Here is a 22,320-nt window from a genome sequence, read left to right as displayed (position 1 = left end):
GCACACAAAATACAAAAAAAAAAAACAAAGAAAATTCAAGTGCAGACGACGCGACGCCGACAAAATCTGGTACGATAGAGTTTTCCCATAGAGTTTTGCTCGCTGGGCACATTCAATTGTAATGCCCAGGAGAGTGATTCAATTGAATTTGTTTGTTTTAGTATACGGTTCATTTATTTGCAAAAACGACAGGCCACACACACAGATACGCACACGCCCCGACATATGCCCAGTATGTGTGCGCATATAATTTGAACTTTGTCGAACTTCCGGTCAAATGGCGAACGCCGTTCAAATCCCTACCCCGCATGTGTATTTAGGGTAGGGGGCAGCATATAAATGTGGCATTGTTCAAGTGCTGGAGTCAAGTATGCAGCGCTCAATTCAAGGTGTGTACTGCTCTCTGTGCGTGTGTGTGGGTGCGTGTGTCTGCAAAACTTTTGCCTGCTTCGGATAAGTTCCTGTGGCCCCGGGGGAGCGCTTAAGATTTCATTGTGTAAATTTACTGCAGCGCTGCTTGTGAGATTCACTCGTTTCTGCTGCGGCGGCTGCTCCATAAAGCTGCATATAAATGCAAAAGAAAATTCAAATCGCGAACTGCTTAAAAATGAACAACAAATGAAATTCCCATAGGTAGCAAACGATGTGCCCCGCGGCCTGGGCCCATGTGGCGTATGCGCAACTTTGCGCATTTCTAAAAGGCGCCGCTGGTCGGTACGTTGTCTGTCCCGGCCCAAAGTTTTACTTGGCTGCAGTGCGTCGACTTTCACCTGTTTTGTCTTGATTTCATCTCAGCTGCTCGTTTTGTGCTCCTGCAAAGTCTGTGCTTGAGCCTCGACTCGGGCTGCGGCTCGACAGACGGGCAACATTTAATGTCATGTTTGTAAGTTTCTAGACGATGCCAACATGTTACTCGACCGTTGCGCCAACTCGACAGCGTCTTTGATTCCTTCCGGTCGCGCCCGACACTTATACCATTTTCACACATTGGCTCCATGGCGGGCAGCATTCTTGGCAGTCTTGGTCGCCCGCACGCCACGGCTGTCGCCCATGTTGTTTCCATTTTGGAGTTGGAGGACTTGACTTGGGGTTACCTTGTAATTCGCTTTGTATAGTTGAAGAAGCAGCGTTTAAGGTTCTTGCCGGCCATGTTTAATTTAGTTTGTCATGAGCTAGGCGAATTTCGAGTCCTAAGAAGTAACATGAGCCACAATAAATACCACTAAATCAATTTAATTATATGTATATGTATTAGATAAGAATGATAAATAGATATTATATTTTTTTGGATTTGTTATTAAGTTCTAAGACCATGTTAATAATAAATATTGATATGGAAAACATTTTTTATTTGGATGTGTAGTTCTTAGAATAGTATTTATCAATGATAATAGTTTAATATTAAATTAAGAACAGAGATAAAAATATCACAAATTATTATCCTCAAGCATCTTGCCACCGGGTAGTATCAACTGCGGGAGAGTCTTTCATAAGTGTAGCAAATTGATTGTTGTTTGATGAATAAGATCAGCTATGCAATCTGTTATAGATTTACAACTTTTCCTTTTCACCAGTTGCTTTCACAAAACTTTATCTGGTGCGAGTATTCCAGTACAAATATCCAACATACACTTTCAATCTATGAACATGTATAAAAAGTATCCAATTAAAGCTGAGCTCAATAGAATTGGATGTTATCTACGGCGTTAAGACATAAAACGTCAACAAACATAATAATTGTTAATGGTTCTAAAGAGTTGACAAACAGTTCATACATCCATTCACAAACAGCGACAAACACACACATGCACAAGCAGAGCGAAAGATTATGGCAATGTCAATCCGATTAATATTAAGCAGGAAAAACAACAACAAGCACAACATCAACAGTGGCAACAGCTCAGCTTGCATGGAAAAGCCAACTGACATCAATGAGACAGAGGCAAACAGCAGCTTCGGGGCGTTTGCCAGGACTGGGGTTGGTTTTTAAGGGAAGGGGCGTGGCACGTGCCTTATGACTTATGGCAAAATGGTATTGCTATTCTTACATTTGTTGTTTTTTTTTTTTGTGTTGTCCTGATTGTTGGCAATATTGTTGATCTGATTAAGGGCAGCGATAATGAGCCAGGGGCCTTTGGATCAGTGCGGGTAGGAGCTAGACCTAGAGCCTACAAACAGACTAAACATATTTGCTTTTAACACAGACATAGATAAAGTCCGCTACAGATACAAGTACGGTTACAGATTCAGTAAGCATGTGTCCTTCACAGCTGCAGACAGTGCGCATAAATTATGCTAAATACAATTAAATCGAGTAGTTGCGCTGGCAAATTCACTGAGCAAATGACTGACTGAGTAACTGACAGATTGCCAGACGAAATGCGTGGCTTCAGCTTATTGACAGCGTCTTGGCAGCCAGCAAACTTGGCTCATTAGCCTCAGTTCATACCCTCACCCCTCACCATAATGTGTGTCAAAAGTTGGCATTTGAAGTAATTAAATTTAAATTGGATTCAACAGCCAAGAAATTCGCGCAGAATAAGAAAAAAAAAATAAAACAACAACGATAACAAGTCAGAACAATTATTTTTGAGTTGCCAAAGATTGAATGCTCTTCCTAATAACAATAAAACGACGTACTATATATATAAGCTGCTTTGAAGGTGTGTTAATTTAAATATTAATTATCGATACAGATTTTTAAAAATGAGTTAAGTAAAATAATTTTACTTTATGGAAAGAGTCTAGAAGATAGCCGATAACTATATATATACCTCAGAGTTGAGTTTGTCAGTCGAAAATTATTGATTTAAAGTAAAATTTCTCCCCTGAGAACTATAAACTGTGATGATTATAATTTAGTCTCTCAAATCTCTCAAAATTAACATACAAAAGGACACAGTTAGCTAAGAGGATACTTCGCTAAACCTGGTTCTTCATGTCTTTATTCAGCTATACGCACGGACAGACATATATATATTGCCATTTATAATGAATAGATAAAACAAACTCTATAAGAAAATAGTAGTACACTTCGCAAGGGCATCAGAATATGATGACAGGGAGACAAACTTTTTTAATCCTTTGCTCATTTGTTCTTTGGTTGTGCATGAGGCAGGAAAGGTCATATTAATGGTTGAGAGGCTCTCCTTAAGGGGGGCCTGTTGCGCAAGGGATGCCTTCTGGGGTGCGTCTGTGCACATTTCCGTATTATTAAAACTTTAAACGAAAAAGTTTTCGTTTATAGTGGATTTTAATAATACGAAATATGTTGACGAGTTGCGTTCTCCACGCAATCTGAATCAACTGATTTAAATACAACTTGTGGCCAAAAACGCTTGACTTTAGCATTAATGAACCCAGTTTGCCCTTGGCCAAGGCTAAAACCAATTAAAGGGCTTAACTCTGCAAAGAAAAGCAGTTACATATAAAATGATATACAGCTGATCAGGGAATACATTTTAACATAAGCTTTTTGTGGAGTTGTACAACTCTTGCATATATTTATTGCTGAGTGTTTTCAGCTTTTGTCACAAAGACAGATCCACGAGCCTATAAACTATGATGAAGACTAGATTTTCCATGATAAATTGCAGTTAAGTTTTGAATCCATCTTGAATGAATTATTTGCAGCTAAGAATTATCAAAGTTAGCTGGATCGGACAACCATATCACATAAATGAATTATTGTGTTAAAAACTAATTTATTTTTGGAGATATCTTTATCAAATTTATCAACACCCTGCATAGTTATGCTGCCTATATTTGAATTAAAGCGATAAAGCATCAGGCGACAGTATAAAAAGCAAGCTTTCATTTCGCACCTCTGTTTTGTGTCTGCAAAGAAATTTAATCTATCGCTTAAAGTGCAAAGTGTGACGAAGCACTTCCTAATAACCCCTTTGCCAAATCAATGCTCTTAGGAGAAGCCATAGAATGATTAGTGCAAGCTCTAGGGGACAGTCGACAGACGGCATGGCAATTTGTTGTAACTAACCAAACAGATCGTTAGCGAATGCTCACACCTATGCCGTGTGCAAAATTGGCTGCCCAGGCCCCTTGCCCAGCCGTATAAACATTGTCTGCATTCGTCGATATTTTGTATATGGATTACGTCCGCTGCTGTCGATGTTGCTACAATTAAATGCGATGCGCATGAAGAAAAGTAAAGCCTAACTCGCCTGTCTTTGACTGCCACTGAAAGCGAAAGCGAAATTGTTATTTTGCAACATGCAACTGCAGCAACAACTGCAACAATAACCGCCACAGCAACAAGCTTAGCAGCGGCGTCTCGCAATAATTGCGAGCAAATATTACATGTGAGCGTTGAAGTCGCAGAGCCACAGTGGGGCTAATTGAATTTGAATGTTGCAAAAATAATCAATGCTCAATATTGAACTTTCTGTTCAAAAAGTTTAGAAATGTTTGTTCTCTGTTGGGCTTTCTGCTTCTACTTTTCTATTATAATGCATCCAGCACTAAGGCTGACACACGTTTTTACAATCAATTATGGTAGCAAAAACTGGTTGCACATACATATATTTTTCTTATTTGTCCTTAAATACGATTTTTCTGATACTGATACTGAATCTCTTGATAAAATTTCTGATGCATTCATTTTAGCAACTGCCTCTGTAAAAACTATCATTTCTGCTACGCCTCCCAATAGATTCATTCCACTGTGCGCCGCTGCTAGCTGACAGCGTCAGTGGGGGCTGGCCCCGACTAACTGCATATTATCGAGACAGTCGATGACGATAAAAACTACAGCTACAACTACAACAACAACAGCCTAGCTGACATCATAATTATCGATCGTACTGTAGCTGCCGCTGCTCAAGTAATTATGCCAAAAGCGCGTTTATTATGTGTGCGTGTGTGTACGTGTGTGTGCTAGTGTGCGCGTGTGTGTGCGTAGCGTATGAACGAAAGAAAAACCAAGGCATATTTCATTTAAAATGAAAAGTGAAAATGATACAGAAAAGACGCCAACGAAATCGATCAGCGTGTTGTCAGCACATAAATAGAAAATCAAGGCGAATTTAAGATACCCTGCAATTATTTTATATTTATAGCTCGTATTTAATACTACATTAATTTATATCAATTGTTTAAATCAATTGTATAAATATATTTTATTTTTTAATTAAAAACTAAGTTTTAACAACAAAAGTTAGGGTAAAATCTCCAATTTGAAAAGCAAGACTGCTGACATAGCGAAGAGATGTGCAGCAAGGGTAGAAAAGCGGCTTGTGGCGGTATAAAAAAGAAAATTGCTCAAAAAATAGTTGTCTGAGCATTTGCTTATTTAGAGCGTTCCGCGCAGACATGTTTGCGGCGTGTTATGAAATACTTGGTAGCATAATTATACCAGCTACAACAAGAACTTATGCAATAAAAAAAAAATGTAGGAAAAGGCGGTTAAGCTGTAATTTACTAACGCGAAACCGAAATATTATTTAGGTTTTATATTTGCAAAATGGTTTTACAAAATTGTTTCATCGCTAAAAAAATTTATACAAAAATATTGCATTTATATTGAAATGATCCAGTGTTGGGCTAACTTAGCTCAGATGGCAAAATGTAGATGCCTTACGAAACATCCCGATGATGCAACTTCGATTTCAACTGCAATTTCATATCCGATTGGGATTGAAACAGCCAGGACATCTGCTAATGTGATCGCTTTTGCATCGATTGAACGTCTTCTCTTTGGCTCTTGCCCATATCAGTTGCGTGTAACATATTAATGCTTTCGGTGCCCGCATGCTCATTACTTGCCTCATCATCTGTTTCCACCACCATCTGCAGTCTGTTCCACAGGGCACAGGCCGAGCAGACAGCAGCAGCAGCAGCGGTTACCCAGGTGTTGACTGAGAGACAGGTCGCATCATTTTTAAACGGTTCGCTTTCAGATACAGGGATTTTATCTTTATTTAGCATATTTGAATGCTGCCCAAAAAATAAAAACTAAGTCTCAAGTCTCTATCAAAAACAAAACAAAGCTAAGAAAATTAACAAAATATTTTTAAGATTTTTAAATTTGAAAACTTTTTGTTGATGTTGTCCACATGTCACTCCGAATAGGTTTCCGTATGACAATATTCAGACCCCGTCTAACAGCGCTCATGCAGGACGCGCTCTAAGCAGGCGCGTCATTATATTTCATCATATCCTACATAGAATAAATGAATCTCATTTCTAAAACAGTTGAGCATTGACTTTGACGGATGAAGCGCACATGGCTAATTGAGAGTTGTATTCATTAGCTTGTTGCCCCTCTCATCAAAGAGATTGCCAAACACGCAATTGGAAGACGGGCAGCGCGAAAGCGAAAGGTGTTGTGATGGCTGCATATGCTCCAGTTTCCTGCTGTCCATTGCCGTTGAATCCGATCTTGTGACTCGTTTTTGTCGCTTTCATGACATAATGGCATGTCGAGCGTTGGCGAATTTGATTGATGGTGCTTCGGCTGTAGCTGGCGGGAGCCGAGCTGAGAGCTTTAATTGATGGAGTGTCAACCGATTGCCAAATGTGTTACAAATCAATGAAAATGCAATGCGAAATGCACATTTTGTTTGGTTGGCCATCGGTCGACTGCTTAGCAAATTTGTATTTACAGATTTGCAACAGAGCCCGGACAGCAAACTTTTAGCGAGTTTTTATTTACCTTAGCATCTTCATTATGCCCAAACACTGTCCCCATCTAGTTAGCTACCAACTCACCTCACATCATGCTGTCACAGCCGTTTGTCGCCTCATACCCGGTCCAAGCTTCACTGGCCGACTTCTTCCCATCTTTACCAGTCTTGTTTGCTTTTCGCTTTAACGGCTTTCGGCGCTGTCAACAAGGTTCATGCCAGGGTAAACAGATTATGTAAAAACACGAGTACTTTGAGGCAGCTCCCCACTACGAGATACCCTGAGCCCAGCGACCACTATATTTTTAGACGCGATAGTTTAGAGGGGGTAGGAGGACCCAGCTCGTCCTTATCATTTCAATATCATATTTGGTTTTTATTTTTTGCTGCGCCATTCCTTTTATTTTCGCATTTGAACCAAACTCACTTGAAATCGAAGCAGAAACAATTTTAAAATTTTGAATCAATTAAATTTAAACCTTATGCAAATCAACGCCTAATAACAGTTTGTATCTGTGTCCTCATCCATCTTTTCTCAACGCCCTAGGGATCGTGCATTTTCAGCCACGAAACATTGCTCGTCATCTTTCAAAGCTTGACCCTCAAGGCGCAACTCGATCGATTCATTTTCGACCGAAACACTTTCGATCGATTCGTTTTCGATCGATTCATGTTCGATCGATTCATTGTCAGTCTTCGACGCAAATTTCAAATTTCGCAGCTTGACCCACATAGCCCAAGTGGAGTACATCACAACTGCGCCTGCAGTTAACCAAGCGTTGCCCTCGAACATATCCGCTCCAGAAGTAGTTGTTGCTGGTGCAGGTGCCGCTGGTGCCGGAGTAGCTGGTGCATCAGCCATTATGAAACTATGGAAAGGAAACAATGTTCCATTATTCTTCAAATAAACGGCAACATTTAACTTACTTTTAATATTTTCCTTGCTACGCGTCGTTATTGTTTGTGAGAGCTCTTGGTAAAGAATGCGTTAGGAAATAAATCGAAAATCAAATAATTTGTGTTTAGAATTCGAAATTTTTTAAACTAACGTCTTTTACAGAATGAAGAATTTGTTATAAATTTCTTTAAAGTTTTGTGTTGCTTTGGGATCGAAGTGTTGAATGAGAATGATGAAAATTCCCAATTCTATTCAAAGGTCGGAAAATTTTTTACAGCCGCCTGCTGAAGTTAATTTATATTTCTACAATTGTTTTAGAAAAAAAAAACAAGTGTTCAGTCCGACTTGGAGATACTTCTGCTTTCCTCAGTCGCGCAAAATGATAAGTGGATATGATAATTGATTATTAAGAAATTATATCTGAACAGGTAGGCAAAGATGGCAATCATATACTGACATTTGCAAAAAAAAACTAAGGCATATCGTCAAAAAGTGAAATGTATTGATAAAAACTTACATGTGGCATACCCCATTTTTTTATGCCCGGAAAATGTTAAAAAAAAAACTTCGCAAAAAGCATAAGCAATTATTTTGGATCCCTTAATATATATAAATAAATTCTTGATCAGAACGAAGAGATATGTCCGGAAATAAGACGATATCTTAACCCCCCCAACCCCGTCTTTTGGTACAGTGTACACATTCTTAGCATATTTCACTTCTAGTTGCCTTTACCTCCTAAATTACCCAAATTCTCTTCTAGCCACACTAAAATACACCTCATGCGAAAAGCTCGTTTGTTTTGGCTTTAATTAAAAATATACTTAAAAAAAATTTCATCAATTTGATTTGAACGACTTGACACTGCCTCTATTAAACAACTATACCAACATGTTTTTGTAAAAATACACTACAATACAAATTTAATTGTAATCCTGTAGAACTTATCGGCAGATAGAATATTCATATATTTTTAAAAAGACAACAGCATTCAAATTATTGCTTAATCTGTGGAGGAGGCGGGGTTGATGATAGGTATAGAATGAGAAGCTACACGTCTAGGTTAAGTGAACTACGATCGTATGGACACAGTTCCGAGATGCAACCATTTTGAATGGTAGCATATTTGGAGCGACCCACCTCAGTTAGACAAAACGGATTTAATTTCTTATACAGTTTTGAATTTTGGCAGTTTATTTTTCTTGCACCCCACTTGTCATAGTAGCACAAACGACAATTAGGCAACAGCAAATTGTTTGGTGTAAGTGAAAGTGTATGTGTGTATTAATGTTCGAGTGGTTATGAATGTAAAGCGTAAAAATTGACTTGCGACCCCCCTAAAATCGCAAGCATTTCAACGCCTCAAAGTGTCTTCCGTGTCTTCTAAATACAATGCGCGTGTGTCTCTATCCCCGTCCACTTGTTTCAATTAACTTTTTTCGACGCTCGTCATCTTGCGTAGCTTGACCTTCAAGGCGCAACTCTATCGACTCATTTTCGATCGATTCGTTTTTGGTGGATTCATTTTCGATCGATTCATTGTCGGTCTTCGATGCAAATTTCAAATTTCGCAGCTTGACCCACATAGCCCAAGTGGAGTACATCACAACTGCGCCTGCAGTTAGCCAAGCGTTGCCCTCGAACATATCCGCTCCAGAAGTAGTTGTTGCTGGTGCAGGTGCCGCTGGTGCCGGAGTAGCTGGTGCATCAGCCATTATGAAACTATTGAAAGAAAACAATATTCTATTATTTTTCCAAACAAATTGAGCTATATTTTACTTACTTTTATTATTAACCTTGCTACGCGTCGTTATTGTTTGTGAGAGTCCTTAGAAACGAATGCGTTAAGAAATAAATCGAAAATCAAATAATTTTTGTTTAGAATTCGAAATTTTTTAAACTAACGTCTTTTGAGAAATGAAGAATTTGTTATAAATTTCATAAAAGTTTTGTTGTGTTTTGCAATTGAAGCGCTGAATGGGAATGATGAAAATTCCTAATTCAACTCAAAGGTCGTAAAATTGTTTACTGCCGCCTGCTGAAGTTAAAAACTGTTCAAATCGAAATACAAATTTGGTATTATTTTCAGACATATAAAACTAAATATTTTCACTTTTACTTGTACTTACTTATATATTATTAAGTGAATTTCTATGTTAAATTTAAATGTTGTTTCCTATAGGAGCTCTAGTCAACGAATGAAATTAACTGGGAAAGCGAGTACTAGTCCTCTGAATTTGAATTCAGCAGCCTACTGAGTTCAATCTTAACACTAAATTTCGATTAAGTACAATGGAACAAATCGAACCTTAAATGTGTTAAAAATATTAACAATATTATAGACTGGTTAAAGGTATTCCATTTTTAAAGGAACATGAATCGTTGAAACTTGTTAAAGACAATCGCTTATTGAGGTCTGTAGAAACAGATCTAGAAATATAAACATGTAGTCATATATATTAGTTAATGGAAGCGTGTTTCACACTTTTCGCAAAATGTGGGCCTCCTCGATGGAAATGCAAGTCACAGTGTTTTAGGGGGAAGATTCGCCCTATATAAGAACCAATTAGGCACGTGTTTCAACATCTTTTGAAATTTATCCCGGAACGAAGTTAAATTTACGAAAAATGGTTCTATGAAGGTTTTTTTGCATTCCATCTGATCGCATTCAAAATCATTTTCAATGATCTTTGTGAAAATTCATTTGAGACGTATTACATACTTTTCGCAAAATCCGCCCTCTTTGAAAGGCATTTCAAGGTTTCAAGGTTTTACAATTCGTGCCTCAATTTTATTTTCAAAACAAATTTTGTATATTTTTGTATTTTGTATAATAGAAGGTTACTCGTGCGGTCTTCATCTGGCAGTCGGGCGCACCCGACCAGTCACTTTTACTTGTTCCGCCAGCAAACGGACTTAGGGCAATAAAAGGCAACGCGATTCTGGCAGATTTTGTGCCATGGTGCGGCGAATACTGTAAAACTGCATTGTTTTAATGCATTTGCAATTGCAGGGGCCCAAATTTTTGAGGCGTTGCATTGGGCGTGGTCAGTGAGCGTAAACATTTTGGCAGTGGCAGTAGCCAACAACCAGGCGCTGGAGCTGGCAATTGGAACAGACCTCAGAGCTCAGAGCTCCGCTCTCGCCCATTTTCATTGTGCAATTGGAAACTTTATGTAACAATAAAATTTTGCGCCAGGCTCCGAAAAAAAGGATGAAACGAACAAAGCGCCCAAGGCAGACAAAGTAGAATACAAAAACTAAAGCCAACTTCGCGCTGCAGCCTACTTATGGGCGCTACGAAATCGGGGGGAACATCTGAAGCGCAGCCTGGGTTGTTGCCGGAACAGAGGCCCTAGCTGGAAGCAGCTGGAGCAGCCGCATTTAACGCTCGGCATCCGTGTTGACTTTCGACGTGGTAAATTATGCTTGGTGCCACTTTTTCCTTGCTTCTTTTTTGTACATCCTTTGCCATGAAATTGGGTTGTATGCATGTGCAAGCATTAGGTGGAATAGTACAAACGTCCAAGATGGCAATAAAATGCGCTTTGGGAATATGTATCAATAGGAAAGAGAGTATATAAATTTTGCTAGAAGTCAAGCTAGGTCATAATAGTTTTCTATTCAAGAAATAAGTTCTTAAACTAATGAGATTTGTTTTTAAATTGTTAGCTATTTGGGACATTGTCGTTGATTCTTATAAGACTTATATTAATAAAAATTATATTGAAAAAAGGGAGGAAGTTATTTAAATCTTCTTACGTATGCGGCTTATAAATACACATGTCTTAAAATGGCTACAAAGCTATTTTTATTATTGTTTTAGTTAATATTAATATTATTTTCATTGTTTTAAATTTATGTATTATTATTATTCTTATGTTTATTGTTTTTCGGCCTGACTGACTAGACAAAATCTTATCTTCCTGGAAATAATAGAACATATCTTGTACAGGGTATTGCCTGGTCAAGCTTCATGAAAGTCCCTGTGCAATTGTAGCATTGTTTTCATTATTTTACTCTCGTATTTGTTTCTGTTTGCTACTGCGGCTGCTGCCAGCCGCGCGGGGTCCTAAACGAAGGAACAGAAACAAATATGGCAAAGGGTCGTAGGCAGCTACAGGCGCCGTGCATTTAATTTATGAACTTTGACCAACGTGCGTTTAATTTATTGAGCTGCCGCCACTGCTCTCGAGCTGCGAGTTCAATTAGCAGGCAGTCAATAAATTAGCAACGGACCAGCTTAAAGCCAAAGTCGAAAGTGTAGTGCTCGCTGGCGCATTGATGGATTTGTGGCATGCTCGCTGGCAACAGGCTGGCGCCATCGATGCACTGGTTTTTCTTTTTTTTTTTTTTTTGTGGCAGCATTTCGCATTGACGTGCTACATTTTTTACACAGCCCACAAGTACCACCAGATTTTAAGAAATGGCCAACAGCTGCCGTGGTTTTTATATTCCGCAGCCATAGGTAACACAATTTGGCGAGTTCTCATAAGCAATGCTAAGAATTTAGGACCGGTCGAGTAGCGGCAGCCATTTACTAGCCTAAAATCTAGATCCTCAATTGTCAGTTGGCTAAATAGCTGAATCACGGCGTTAACGGAACTTTAGCTAAGCTCTAGTTAAGGAACTTTGCTATATAGATAACTGCCGTCATGCATACTAGTTTCTTCTTCAGTTCATCATAGTTTCTCCGTCCAGATTTATAATGTCATTGCATTACTAAGGCACACGTGTACCTCATTAGCCAATAACAATCATCACCGACCGCTCGGATATCCATTCGATTTATGGCCATTTACTGCTCAACTTTATTTAACTTGCCCCAATGCCCATTTAGTTATCAACTTTGCTCGCATTTCGCATTAGGGCTACCAAGTTTTTGGGGGCACAACACGAAACACGTAAGGCGAAAAGCACTTTTCGCACGCAGTTTTGGGCCTCGGGGTTGGCTTTTATGGTTTATAGTTGTCTCCGCGTTGTCTTCGCGTCTTTGCCTTGAAAGCGCCATAAATCTTTTTATGATTTTTGCTTAGCACTGTCTCCGACTCCGAGTATGACTGTGACGCATACAAATTTTCGATGCGTGTGCCAATATATACATTTCATTATATATGTTGCTCGGAATTTATTTAGCCGGCTCAAAAAAGAAAAACGAAATGGTTACCAAACATTTCGTGGCAGCACGCAACGCCATTTTGGCGACTGCCATCACGAGCACCGCGGGCGATACGAACACATACTACTGTGCCCCAGAGTTGAGAACCCCGAGCCCGATTCTGATTGGGATTTGCCAACCATGGCGCCGGCAAAGACAGCAGCAGCAATGACGCTGACGAGCGCGCCACAGTTGGTTTGGGTTTGGCATAAGGCAGGCGCCAGCAAAGTTGTAAAATCGCCAAATGGCTTATAAAACCAAACAAAAAAAATTGCTGGAATTGTTTTTCTTGGGCCAATACCCTGCAAGGCATAAGGAAGTCAGATCCAGTGCCAGTTGCCATGGTAGAAGGAAGTGCGGTCCAAATACTAATCAAAATGTTCCATTCCCTTTCAATATTGTCTTCTGCGGTCATCCTAAAGGTTGTTGGACATAACACCGACACATAAATACCAATAGATTATGTTTTTGGTACGACCTCGGATATTTTAGAAGAACAAATTTACTAATTTACGCATAACTTCTTCTATCCAATTCCCGCCCGTGAAAAACAATTCAAATTACCTCCTGGAAGCTTCCCACCCGAAAAGAACATTTTAAATCTCTTTCTAGAAACTTCAATCTCTGATCGCACGGAAAACGAAAGCAAAAGACAATTAATGCAGCAAAAGTAATTATTTGTACCCTTGCAGAGGGTATTATAGTTTTGAAATGATATATGTAACGCATAGAAGAAGACATCTTCGACGCCAAAAAGTAAATGTATTCTAGATCAGTATCAAAGGCAGAGTTGATATACCCAAGTCCGAACTAGTTTTTGAGTTTAAAAGCTTTCGTTTTGGAACATTCCATGGATGTGTTGCAGACATAACATATGTCAAAACCGGCCGGATCGGACTACAATATCATATAGAAACAAACGGTGTGAATTTAAGTAGAACAAACTTTTTATTTATCACGATATCTTGATAAACTACTTAAACTGTCCTCCTTATATATGTGCTTATGTATGGCAAAATATCCTAGAAAATATGCACTAATATTACAAAAGCGTGCTGTGCATAATGATTTGCAATTTCATATTTAAGGCCTTACAAAAAACTAGCGTACTTAGGAGCCATGTAATTAAGGTCAACAAGTGACACAATGTGCGAGTGCGTGTGTGTGTGTATGTGATGTTTGTTCTTTTTTTTTTTGATAAGGATTTTGAAGGTGATGGACGAGGGGGAGAGGTTGGTTCATAATTGCGCGCAAAATGTTGCCAAAAAGTTTTTATAAATTGTATGACATAAGCCAACGGTAGGCAGGCACAGGCGCAAAAAGGAAGGAAGGAGAAACTGGTGCAAATCATTACACACAAGAGCTTGCGGGCGTTGACAGTTGGCACTCCACACACAACCATCACACTTACACACACACACACACACACACACACATTATGTCGGGTGCCCAACAACAATGAAAATTAGCGCCGCGTTTTATGCAATGCCGTCGAGTCATTAACACATTGACATGGGCGTGCTGTGAGTGTGTATGTGTGTGTGTGTCTGTGTGTGTGTGTAAGCATTAGTGTCATCAACATTGCCGCCTACACATTAACACCACTGGGGGATTCGCACGGGCAGCGCGCTCTTTGGTCTTTAATTGAAATTAGCCGGCTCACAAAAAGAAAAAAAAAAACGAAAAAAAAAACGCACAATTAATTGCGCATTGCGGGATTAAAAAATTCATATGACGGTAAAACCAGATGAGCCGCTTTTTAATTAACAAAAGGTTGCCAAGGCAATGCTTTAAATTCTGCACAAGTCATAAATTAACCAAAAATCAAAATTAAGTCTCTAGGGTGAGGGTAATGATTTTATTAATTTCTTTACAAACAAATAAGGATCATATTCATTTTTTGATAGATACAGATACAATTTTAAGAGTTCACATTATCATAATAAGGAAGCAAGCATATATTCGGTCCCTCTTTCAGATATGGGAGAATAGTAAAGCTCGTAAATGCTGACATAATATTTTGCCATAAGAACCTTCTTTTTGACCGATCTTGCCTATATGATGGTCCGAAGTTGATAAGATTTTGCATATATGTATGGAGCATGTGAAACCTATAAATGCCGAGTTTTGGTAAGGTATCTTGATAAAATAAAAAAAGTTATTCGTCCGTCTGTTTAATGTAAATTTTGGCATCTCTAGTCTTATGCTCCCTATTACACTCTGTGTCAATTAATGACTTTAATAAAAATGAAAAGAATCAATCACGTTGTAATATTAAATTGAGCACATTAACCATACGCCGTGTTGACCTCACTGAATATCCCGCGCCACAATTGAAATTTTGGTACTGCATCATCAAGGTGCACAAGACGACACAAAAATACCAATTGAAAAATGAAAAGGAGTGCACACACACACACTAACACACACACACAAAGTTGATGTCAGCGTTGTGGGATAGCTGCGACAACTGTGCGGCCACGTGAAGTGCATGGCCCAAATCCGGCTTCAACTTAAGCCCGGTGCTTGGCATTGCTTTGGATCAACAGCGACAACTACAACTGATGTTGATAATCACAATACTGATGGTGATGATGATGATGATGCACGACAAACGTTGACAATGACGCCATTGAAAGCACTTTTCGTTGCATTATGTGGCAGCGCCTTGCAGGCTAAGATTGAAGCTGCAGCTCAGGAGGCGGATGCTGCGACTGCGACTGCGACGGTGACGGTGACTGCTTTCGGGCTGGCAATCAAAAAGTCATCAAATATGAATTTTACGCTATAATTTTTCACCTGTGCATCTGTGCGAGTGCCATTTTTACGGCTCTTTCCCAGAGAGTCAAGGCATGTAGACCCTTTTGGCGTCTTTCAACTCAATTGCACTTTTGTGCATTTCTAAAATGGCACAACATCTGACTGTGTGTGTGCCTTTAAATTTATAGCTCATGTTCTCTGACTTGTAAAGTGTTTATGAATTTACTTTTGTGCAGCTTAAATTAAGTTGATATGCGAACGATTTTAATTTACTTTCTAAGGATTTTAAAATTGACTAGAGCTTGTATTAATAAGTTTCGAGAACTTAACCTCAAAGGTAGAAAATAAGGTCTGAGGCTATAAGAGGTTATAACTATTTTAAAATTTAACCTGATGAATTTTGCGCATAGTTTCTAAAAATAGGTTAACAAATGTGCAGAACTTTCAAAAGTGTATAAATAAACACAACTCGGAAGCTAGAACAAATACGAATATCGGGCACCCTATAAATCGGTCATCAACTGTCATATCCATCATTTGACTTATACAAAAAGTAACTATTACTCCAACCTGCAAAGCGATCTTTACTCTCAGCACATCCTCATGTTTTATCTCTTGAGGACAGCCTGGCCCATGTGCAGACTTAACTGATCTGCTGCACTTAAAAATGGGAAATTCTGTTGCTCGAAAGAAAAATGATGCATTTTACCCAGCGCTGACTGTCAGTTAAGACATGTTTTATTTAGTTTTTGCTGCCAGTTGTGTGTGCGTTTTTTTTCCTAGCCTCCATTTCACTTTGGCCAAGTTTTGTGCTCTGCTCGGTGTGTTGCGAAATTAAATTAAAGTTTATGCAAGCGTAACGGCAGCAGCAAAAATCATTTGCCACAAAATCCACTAAAACCCAATTTTGTGCAACAAATAAAAAGCAGCACGCACAAACAAGATGCCGACGACGGGCAGAGGCAGCTCCAGCTGCAGCCGCAGCGTGTGTAGAAATCGCAGCAAGGAACCAGATAGCAGTCAGTAGTCAGCAGGATACAGGCGCAGGACAAGGACGTGCGCAAGTCGTAGACGGTCTGACGCGGCAAGTCAAAAAAATGTACAAGTAAGTTTGCTTTGGTCGGGAGTGCCTGACTAGGAGATACCCTGAGATCCGCGCCACGGCTGTTGCACACACTCTTGCTTCCGAGTAAAAAGTCGAAGTGCTTATTCTTCCTTTAGTTCCGCCTTAAGGGAAATGCGCTCCTGATTAACATCGTTTTTTACTTTCCGATCTTTGTACAATTTGTCAAACTTTAATATGGCACAAAGAGAAGTGTGTATACTAAATTAAAAAGTTCTATCATTAAAAATGTATTTTAACTTTTTGTTAAAAATAGGGGATTATATCCAAAAAGTAATATATTTTTATCCATAAATACCGACCAGCTCTAATAATTTCTAAGTGATGCTTAAAATGCTTTGCCTCAAAGTCGATTCTTATCGATATAATCTAAGTAAAGAGAGTTGTCGACAAAACATAATTAACTCGTTCTACGCGCATTTGATTCAAATTTTTAGTCTCTAGCTAACAGTATTTTCGAGGTAATCGCGTTTGTACAGATGAACTCTTGGTCCTCTTGATCAAGCATATGTATTTCACAAGGTCGGAGATGTTTTCTGGAGCCTGTTATACCCTAATTACCTACGGGTCCAGAGAATAATAAAATAGAAGACGAAGCGAAATGCCTCAAGACGTTGCCTAGCTGTTGGGGCAGAAGCTATGGAGTTGGGGGTCAAGGCGTAGCCAATCTGAGTGTGAGTGGGTGTGGGTTTGTTTCTGTGGCTGGGATTCTGGGCAACGGTTTCGGGCTTGCGGCTGTGACGCAGATAAGCAAAAGTTCGTCCCTGTTGTTGTTGTTGCTGCTGCTGCCTAGATTTTGCATGCAGGCGTCGCCGCCGTTGTCCTGCGGCAAGCTCTCAAGCCGAAGTTGATGCCGAATCAGAACTTAAAAATCATGTCATATGGCAGCAAACGCCCCAACATTCTACCGCCTTCACTCTTAGCCAAGCTGTCAGTTGTTCACTCTGTTCTCGTTTCTCTCTCGGGTAATTGAAGAAGAAGCAGCAGCAGAAGAAGCAGCTGCAGCAGCTGACATAACAAGCGGCAATATGCTCGAGCTGCCTGCAACATGTTGCAATTGCTTTGCACTAAACTTAGATAAAACCCGATGGCCACACTGTGGGTGATATGGGGCCGCCCCAAGGTGTCAACTGTGCCCCTGGATATGCGCGTGTACATACTTCATTTAGATACGCTTAATATGTATATAAAAGTGCAAGCATAGCCACGTTGCGGCTACATTTGAGTACCTTGATCTTAAACTTTTAGAGAAAAAGTATATTCCGCGCTTTCCTGCATTTCCTATTTGTTTATTTATTTCTAAGCTATTTCCAATAGAATCACTTAAGCTGCTGAATTGGTTTCCCTGCTTGATTTGAAACTGAAGCTCATTCCTGGCTATGCAATTGTCCAGTGAAAGGCAATCAGCTGCTAGAGCTCGGTAATTTAAAACGAGGCTGCGTATTTTCAATTAAGTAAATGCTCGAAAATTAAGCCAACATTATCATATCATCATCATCATTCTAAGTTCACTGATTTTCTTTTGTTTTCCCATTTTTATAAGACCCATTGAACCATTTGCAAATTAATTAAAAGGGTATAACGATTAGTGCAAATATATGTAACAGGCAGCAGAAAGCATCTCCGACTTCATAAAGTATATTTGAAATATTGAATGTAGGTCCTCCTAGGTCCTCCTTTTTTGAAGAATATACAAGATCAATTAAGAAACACAAGTGTTATTGAAGAAAGCGAGATATTGCTGCCCACGTCTCAGCGGCAGCTAGCCGAATTGCAAGAATTTCTGTATACATATGCATGTCTTTATTTCTATATACAGCATAGCAATTGCGATTGTAGCTGCATTTGGTGTTGGTAGAAGAGTGTTAAGGGAATCCCCTAGTCGTTAGCTTCCGACAAGAGCCTTACTTACTTAAATTGTTAAATTATTTTTTTTAATGCTAAGGCAAACGAGTGCATTTAGTGTTCGTAGAAGACTAGAAGATCAGGGTATTCCTTAGTCTAGCGCTCCTAAATGGAGCAGTCCTCCTTTTTTTTTCTCTTTTTCTTTGCAAGGTCTCATGATGATGAATGTCAAGTCAGTCAAGTCAGTCAACGTGAAGCAACTTGATGCCAACTTAAATGAAATTGTTGCACGGGCAAGGAGCTAAATTGCTGCAGCTGTAGATAAACCGTTATCAGTGGCTATGGAGAGGTGGCTGCCACAATCCTCGACTCGGCTGCTTGTAGGCGACACTTTAGTGGAGTTTGCCGTTTGACAGTGCAACTGACAGTGCGACAGACAAACAAACAACAAGGTGGCAGCAGGTGAAGGTTACAGCTAACTTTGCCAACTGTTCATTGAAAGCGGCAAAGGACTTCGCTATCCTTTGGCCAAGTGTCAATGCGCTTCTAGTGGCTTTTGCACCGGCAACGCCTGCAGCTTTCCACTGTCAATCGTTTGTCTTTGCTCAGTCAAAGTTTTACAATTTGTCTGCGTGAACTTTGACATTGAATTGAATGTATATTGTCTAAACTTAGCTGATGAGCCCTCTGATTAAGTGCCTCATGGAAAATATGCCGTTGGAATCAGCAAATTGCGCATTCGCCATGTGGGTCAACTCGAATTGAATTTTAACCAGTGCATATCAAAGTAAATCAAGGCGAGGGTCGCTCAATAACTTAAGTAATTTTTTGGCCCCATCCAGAATGGAAAATTCGTTAAAATTGCGAACAGTAGATAAAAACAAAATAAATAAAATAAGAAAAATATATATTTTTTAAAGGAAATTAAAAATATGAAATAATTATATGTCGTCAGTTAAAATATTATTTTGTTTATATTTTTAAAACCCCTTTGTTAAGCATTTCGGAAATGTAAGTGCAGCCCTCGAACTTTTTGCTGCGTATCCAACGCCTTATTCAGTTTGTACTCGACAAGTAGACTACTTCATTTCACTCATTAAATGCGCACTCAGAGGCTGCGTGGCAAACCCAATGATGAAATGCCAGCAAAGTCAGTGCCGGGATTCAATACCGCTCTGAGTATCCTGTTCCCCATTCCCCATCACCCATTGGAAACCTTCAACTAAACTCCAACACACATGCGCACCCACAATAACACACACATAAAGAGGCAGCCATTAACGCGGGTGCTGCCCAATTTAATGGTATGCGAACATTTTTGCAGGTATTTTAAGCGCCGACCCTTCGGCAAAATGTAGAGCCCCTTAATGGGCATAACCAGAAGCAGCCACAGCTAGCGATACTGTAGCAGGCAGGAGGAAAAGGTGGAGGAATTAACGCAGGAGCAGGAGCTTGTAATGACATTTTGTTTGTTTGATTTAGTTGTATGTGTGTGTGTGTGTGTGTGTGTGTGTGTGTGTGTGTGTGTATGTGCCTGTGTGTGCTGTGTACGCTCTGATGTATTTGTATCTGTGCGTGGGCATCTTTTAATTACAGCGATTATTTAGCCAGTAAATTCAATTTATTGCTGGCACAAAAATCAGCACTTTAAACACCTTAACAGCCAGCAGGACATTAAAATGCTGTACATAGAATATCAAATGCACTTTAAATAATATTTTATGTAATACTTAATGGATGGACGAGCGCGTTAAGGTGACACGGTTAATGCTAGAACTTAACAGTAAACAGTCAGCTCTTCAAGCATAGCATTGGCATATCGGAACGATTTTTAATTTATATTGCATTGCTGTTGAAACTTTACTAATTTCCTGTGACAAATCTGCCTCGAGATGCAATTGTATTTAATATGAAATGTATATAACATTAGGCTGAGCTATTTGGTATCGATCAGTCAGATCACAAGGTTGTGGAAGACAACTGAGCCATGGAACAGTTTCTGGTTCCCGGGAATTCCACTGTTGGCAGCGTAATGCCACTTGAGCATATGTCAGCCAATATTTTGATGCGCTCTGGATGCAAATATGGCTTTAGTAGACAGCCCAATCGTCTCATATGCGCACGGATGGTGTACACGCCGGGTCAGCAACCTGGGAGCTTTCGTAAAGCCTTCGGCTCTATATTTCCGTACACAACCACAGAACGTGCTACAGATAAACCAAAAGAAAGTAAACCTACTCAAAGGCATTTGCACTCCGGATTTCCTGATATGGGTTTCGGAACGAGCGGAGGCAGTAAGCCAGATGGAGGCAATGCTACCGATGAAGCTGTTCCATTTAATGGAGATGGTGAAGGCGGTGAACGACATCCAAATGACGATAAGATGATTGGTCAATGGGCTGTTAGTGGAAATGACAAAAAAGGAATGGACTGGAGCCTTGAAATAGAGCCACCATCAACGAAGCAACCTAAAAAACGAAAGCCGCCAAGTAACAAACCTGGGCGGAGTAATTAGACATAAGCTAATTATTCAACCAATAAAAAAACGATTGCAGATATAAATTTGTCCTGACCAACTGATTGGTGTTCAATGCACAGTACAAGCCGTAAGAGCTAGGAATTCTCATTGCCGTAAGCTTATTTACACAAATTTTTGCTCATTCCCGAAATGATTCTTTTGAAAATCTATTTGGGACGTGTTTCACATTTTTCGCAAAATCGGTAGTGAGTACGAGTGAAAGATTGCTTGGGCGATAGATTCCAACATTTGGTTCTTTATTCTATTGACATCAAACTCATTTTCTAAATAAGTTTTACGGGCGAAAAATAGTTGGTAAATTGATTTCTGATGGTTTAGAGTAAGAACTGGGAGTGCATAAAGCCATAAGCGAAAGCTTATTTTCGGCCACAAGACTAACATGGACGGAAACCATTGATTCTAACTTCGATGGATCTCATGGTACGGGCAAATTTACTTCTTCACGACCGGGAACTGGGTGAAAAATTAGTATCTAACATTTGCCACGCGCTAGGCCGGGTAATACCCACAAGTTTCTCATATTTGTTGGGCAAACTATTCACTCCATTATTTCGCTAAGACTAAGACGATTTTTAACAAATTTTATACTAATTATAAGAATATAAGTGCTATATTGGATCGATTTTGGCGGCACAGACGAATCGAAAATATAAAATTATCTTGATCTGTAACAAACATGCATTTGTCACAGTCTAATCCTTTTATTTACATGCACAGCTTGTGGGCAACACAGATTGTTACGTTTCACTAATTATATTAACAACGGATATGCAAATCGAATCCAATCACGACAGTTTAATGCCACAAATCGTGTATATTTCGTGGAAAGCGACAGGTGAGGAATCAGTTGCCAAACCATGGAGGCTCTGAATGGCTTGGAATTGTCGTTGCCCCACATTGCTCTGCCAGAAGCTGGTCTTTTGCTGCCAAACGGCTTATCGCCTGCGAGCTTGGAGCAAACTCTAATAGACGATCTGGAAGTGGCATTAAGTCGCTGTGCCCCCGGCTATGTGTGGAAAGATGAGGCAAACGGTTGTGTGATACAAATATCTCCACGCAGTCAGAAGTGCGAATGGGGCTACCAAAAGAATATACGGTTGGATGAGTGCAGAAGAATAAGGTACGATATGGAGCAACAAAAGGGACCTATCAGAAAGTGGTGGGACAAGAATGTTGGCAAGACAACTGCACCACCAGAGCCAGCCCGTCCAACAGTTATAAAGACGACAGCTTACACCGACGGCTGGTACGGTTACGGCTCCAATTTTGGCCGAAATGATCCACATTGGTAAACTTCGCATCGAATTGATCCGACAATAAATGAAATTCGCAAATAGCGTCTATTCGTCTACACAA

General features: G+C 39.6%; 3 protein-coding genes across 4 annotated transcripts; 1 reads left to right on the top strand and 2 right to left on the bottom strand.

The window, feature by feature from the left end:
• Positions 1–6,996: 6,996 nt before the first annotated feature.
• LOC115758100 lies at positions 6,997–7,768 on the bottom strand. Its single transcript, XM_030698625.1, has 2 exons — positions 7,569–7,768; positions 6,997–7,510 (listed from the first exon to the last, which is right to left on the bottom strand). Exon 2 carries the CDS (start codon positions 7,501–7,503, stop codon positions 7,177–7,179), a length of 327 nt encoding a protein of 108 aa, XP_030554485.1. The 5' UTR covers positions 7,504–7,510; positions 7,569–7,768; the 3' UTR covers positions 6,997–7,176.
• A 935-nt stretch (positions 7,769–8,703) lies between these two features.
• Positions 8,704–9,751, bottom strand: LOC115758083. 2 transcript variants are annotated; one of them, XR_004017391.1, is made up of 3 exons: positions 9,669–9,751; positions 9,323–9,590; positions 8,704–9,261 (listed from the first exon to the last, which is right to left on the bottom strand). XR_004017391.1 is itself a non-coding variant. In XM_030698598.1 (2 exons), the coding sequence occupies exon 2, from the start codon at positions 9,252–9,254 to the stop codon at positions 8,946–8,948; it is 309 nt and encodes a 102-aa protein (XP_030554458.1). In that variant the 5' UTR covers positions 9,255–9,261; positions 9,323–9,571; the 3' UTR covers positions 8,704–8,945. The 2 variants fall into 2 exon arrangements, 1 of the variants encoding a protein (XP_030554458.1); XM_030698598.1 differs by lacking the exon at positions 9,669–9,751 and having other exon boundaries at positions 9,323–9,571.
• Positions 9,752–21,806: 12,055 nt separating this feature from the next.
• Positions 21,807–22,320, top strand: LOC115757917. The gene has a single exon (XM_030698380.1). The coding sequence runs from the start codon at positions 21,822–21,824 to the stop codon at positions 22,254–22,256; it is 435 nt and encodes a 144-aa protein (XP_030554240.1). The 5' UTR covers positions 21,807–21,821; the 3' UTR covers positions 22,257–22,320.

Source organism: Drosophila novamexicana, unplaced genomic scaffold, assembly GCF_003285875.2.
Source record: "Drosophila novamexicana strain 15010-1031.04,08,12 unplaced genomic scaffold, DnovRS2.1 tig00000121-arrow-pilon, whole genome shotgun sequence".
NCBI lineage: Eukaryota > Metazoa > Arthropoda > Insecta > Diptera > Drosophilidae > Drosophila > Drosophila novamexicana.
This window is presented reverse-complemented; position numbering and strand designations above follow the sequence as displayed.

What these genes read in the sequence shown, in the direction of transcription:
- LOC115758100 (XM_030698625.1), bottom strand. Translation starts at nt 7,503, where the DNA reads ATGGCTGATGCACCAGCTACTCCGGCACCAGCGGCACCTGCACCAGCA.
- LOC115758083 (XM_030698598.1), bottom strand. Translation starts at nt 9,254, where the DNA reads ATGGCTGATGCACCAGCTACTCCGGCACCAGCGGCACCTGCACCAGCA.
- LOC115757917 (XM_030698380.1), top strand. Translation starts at nt 21,822, where the DNA reads ATGGAGGCTCTGAATGGCTTGGAATTGTCGTTGCCCCACATTGCTCTG.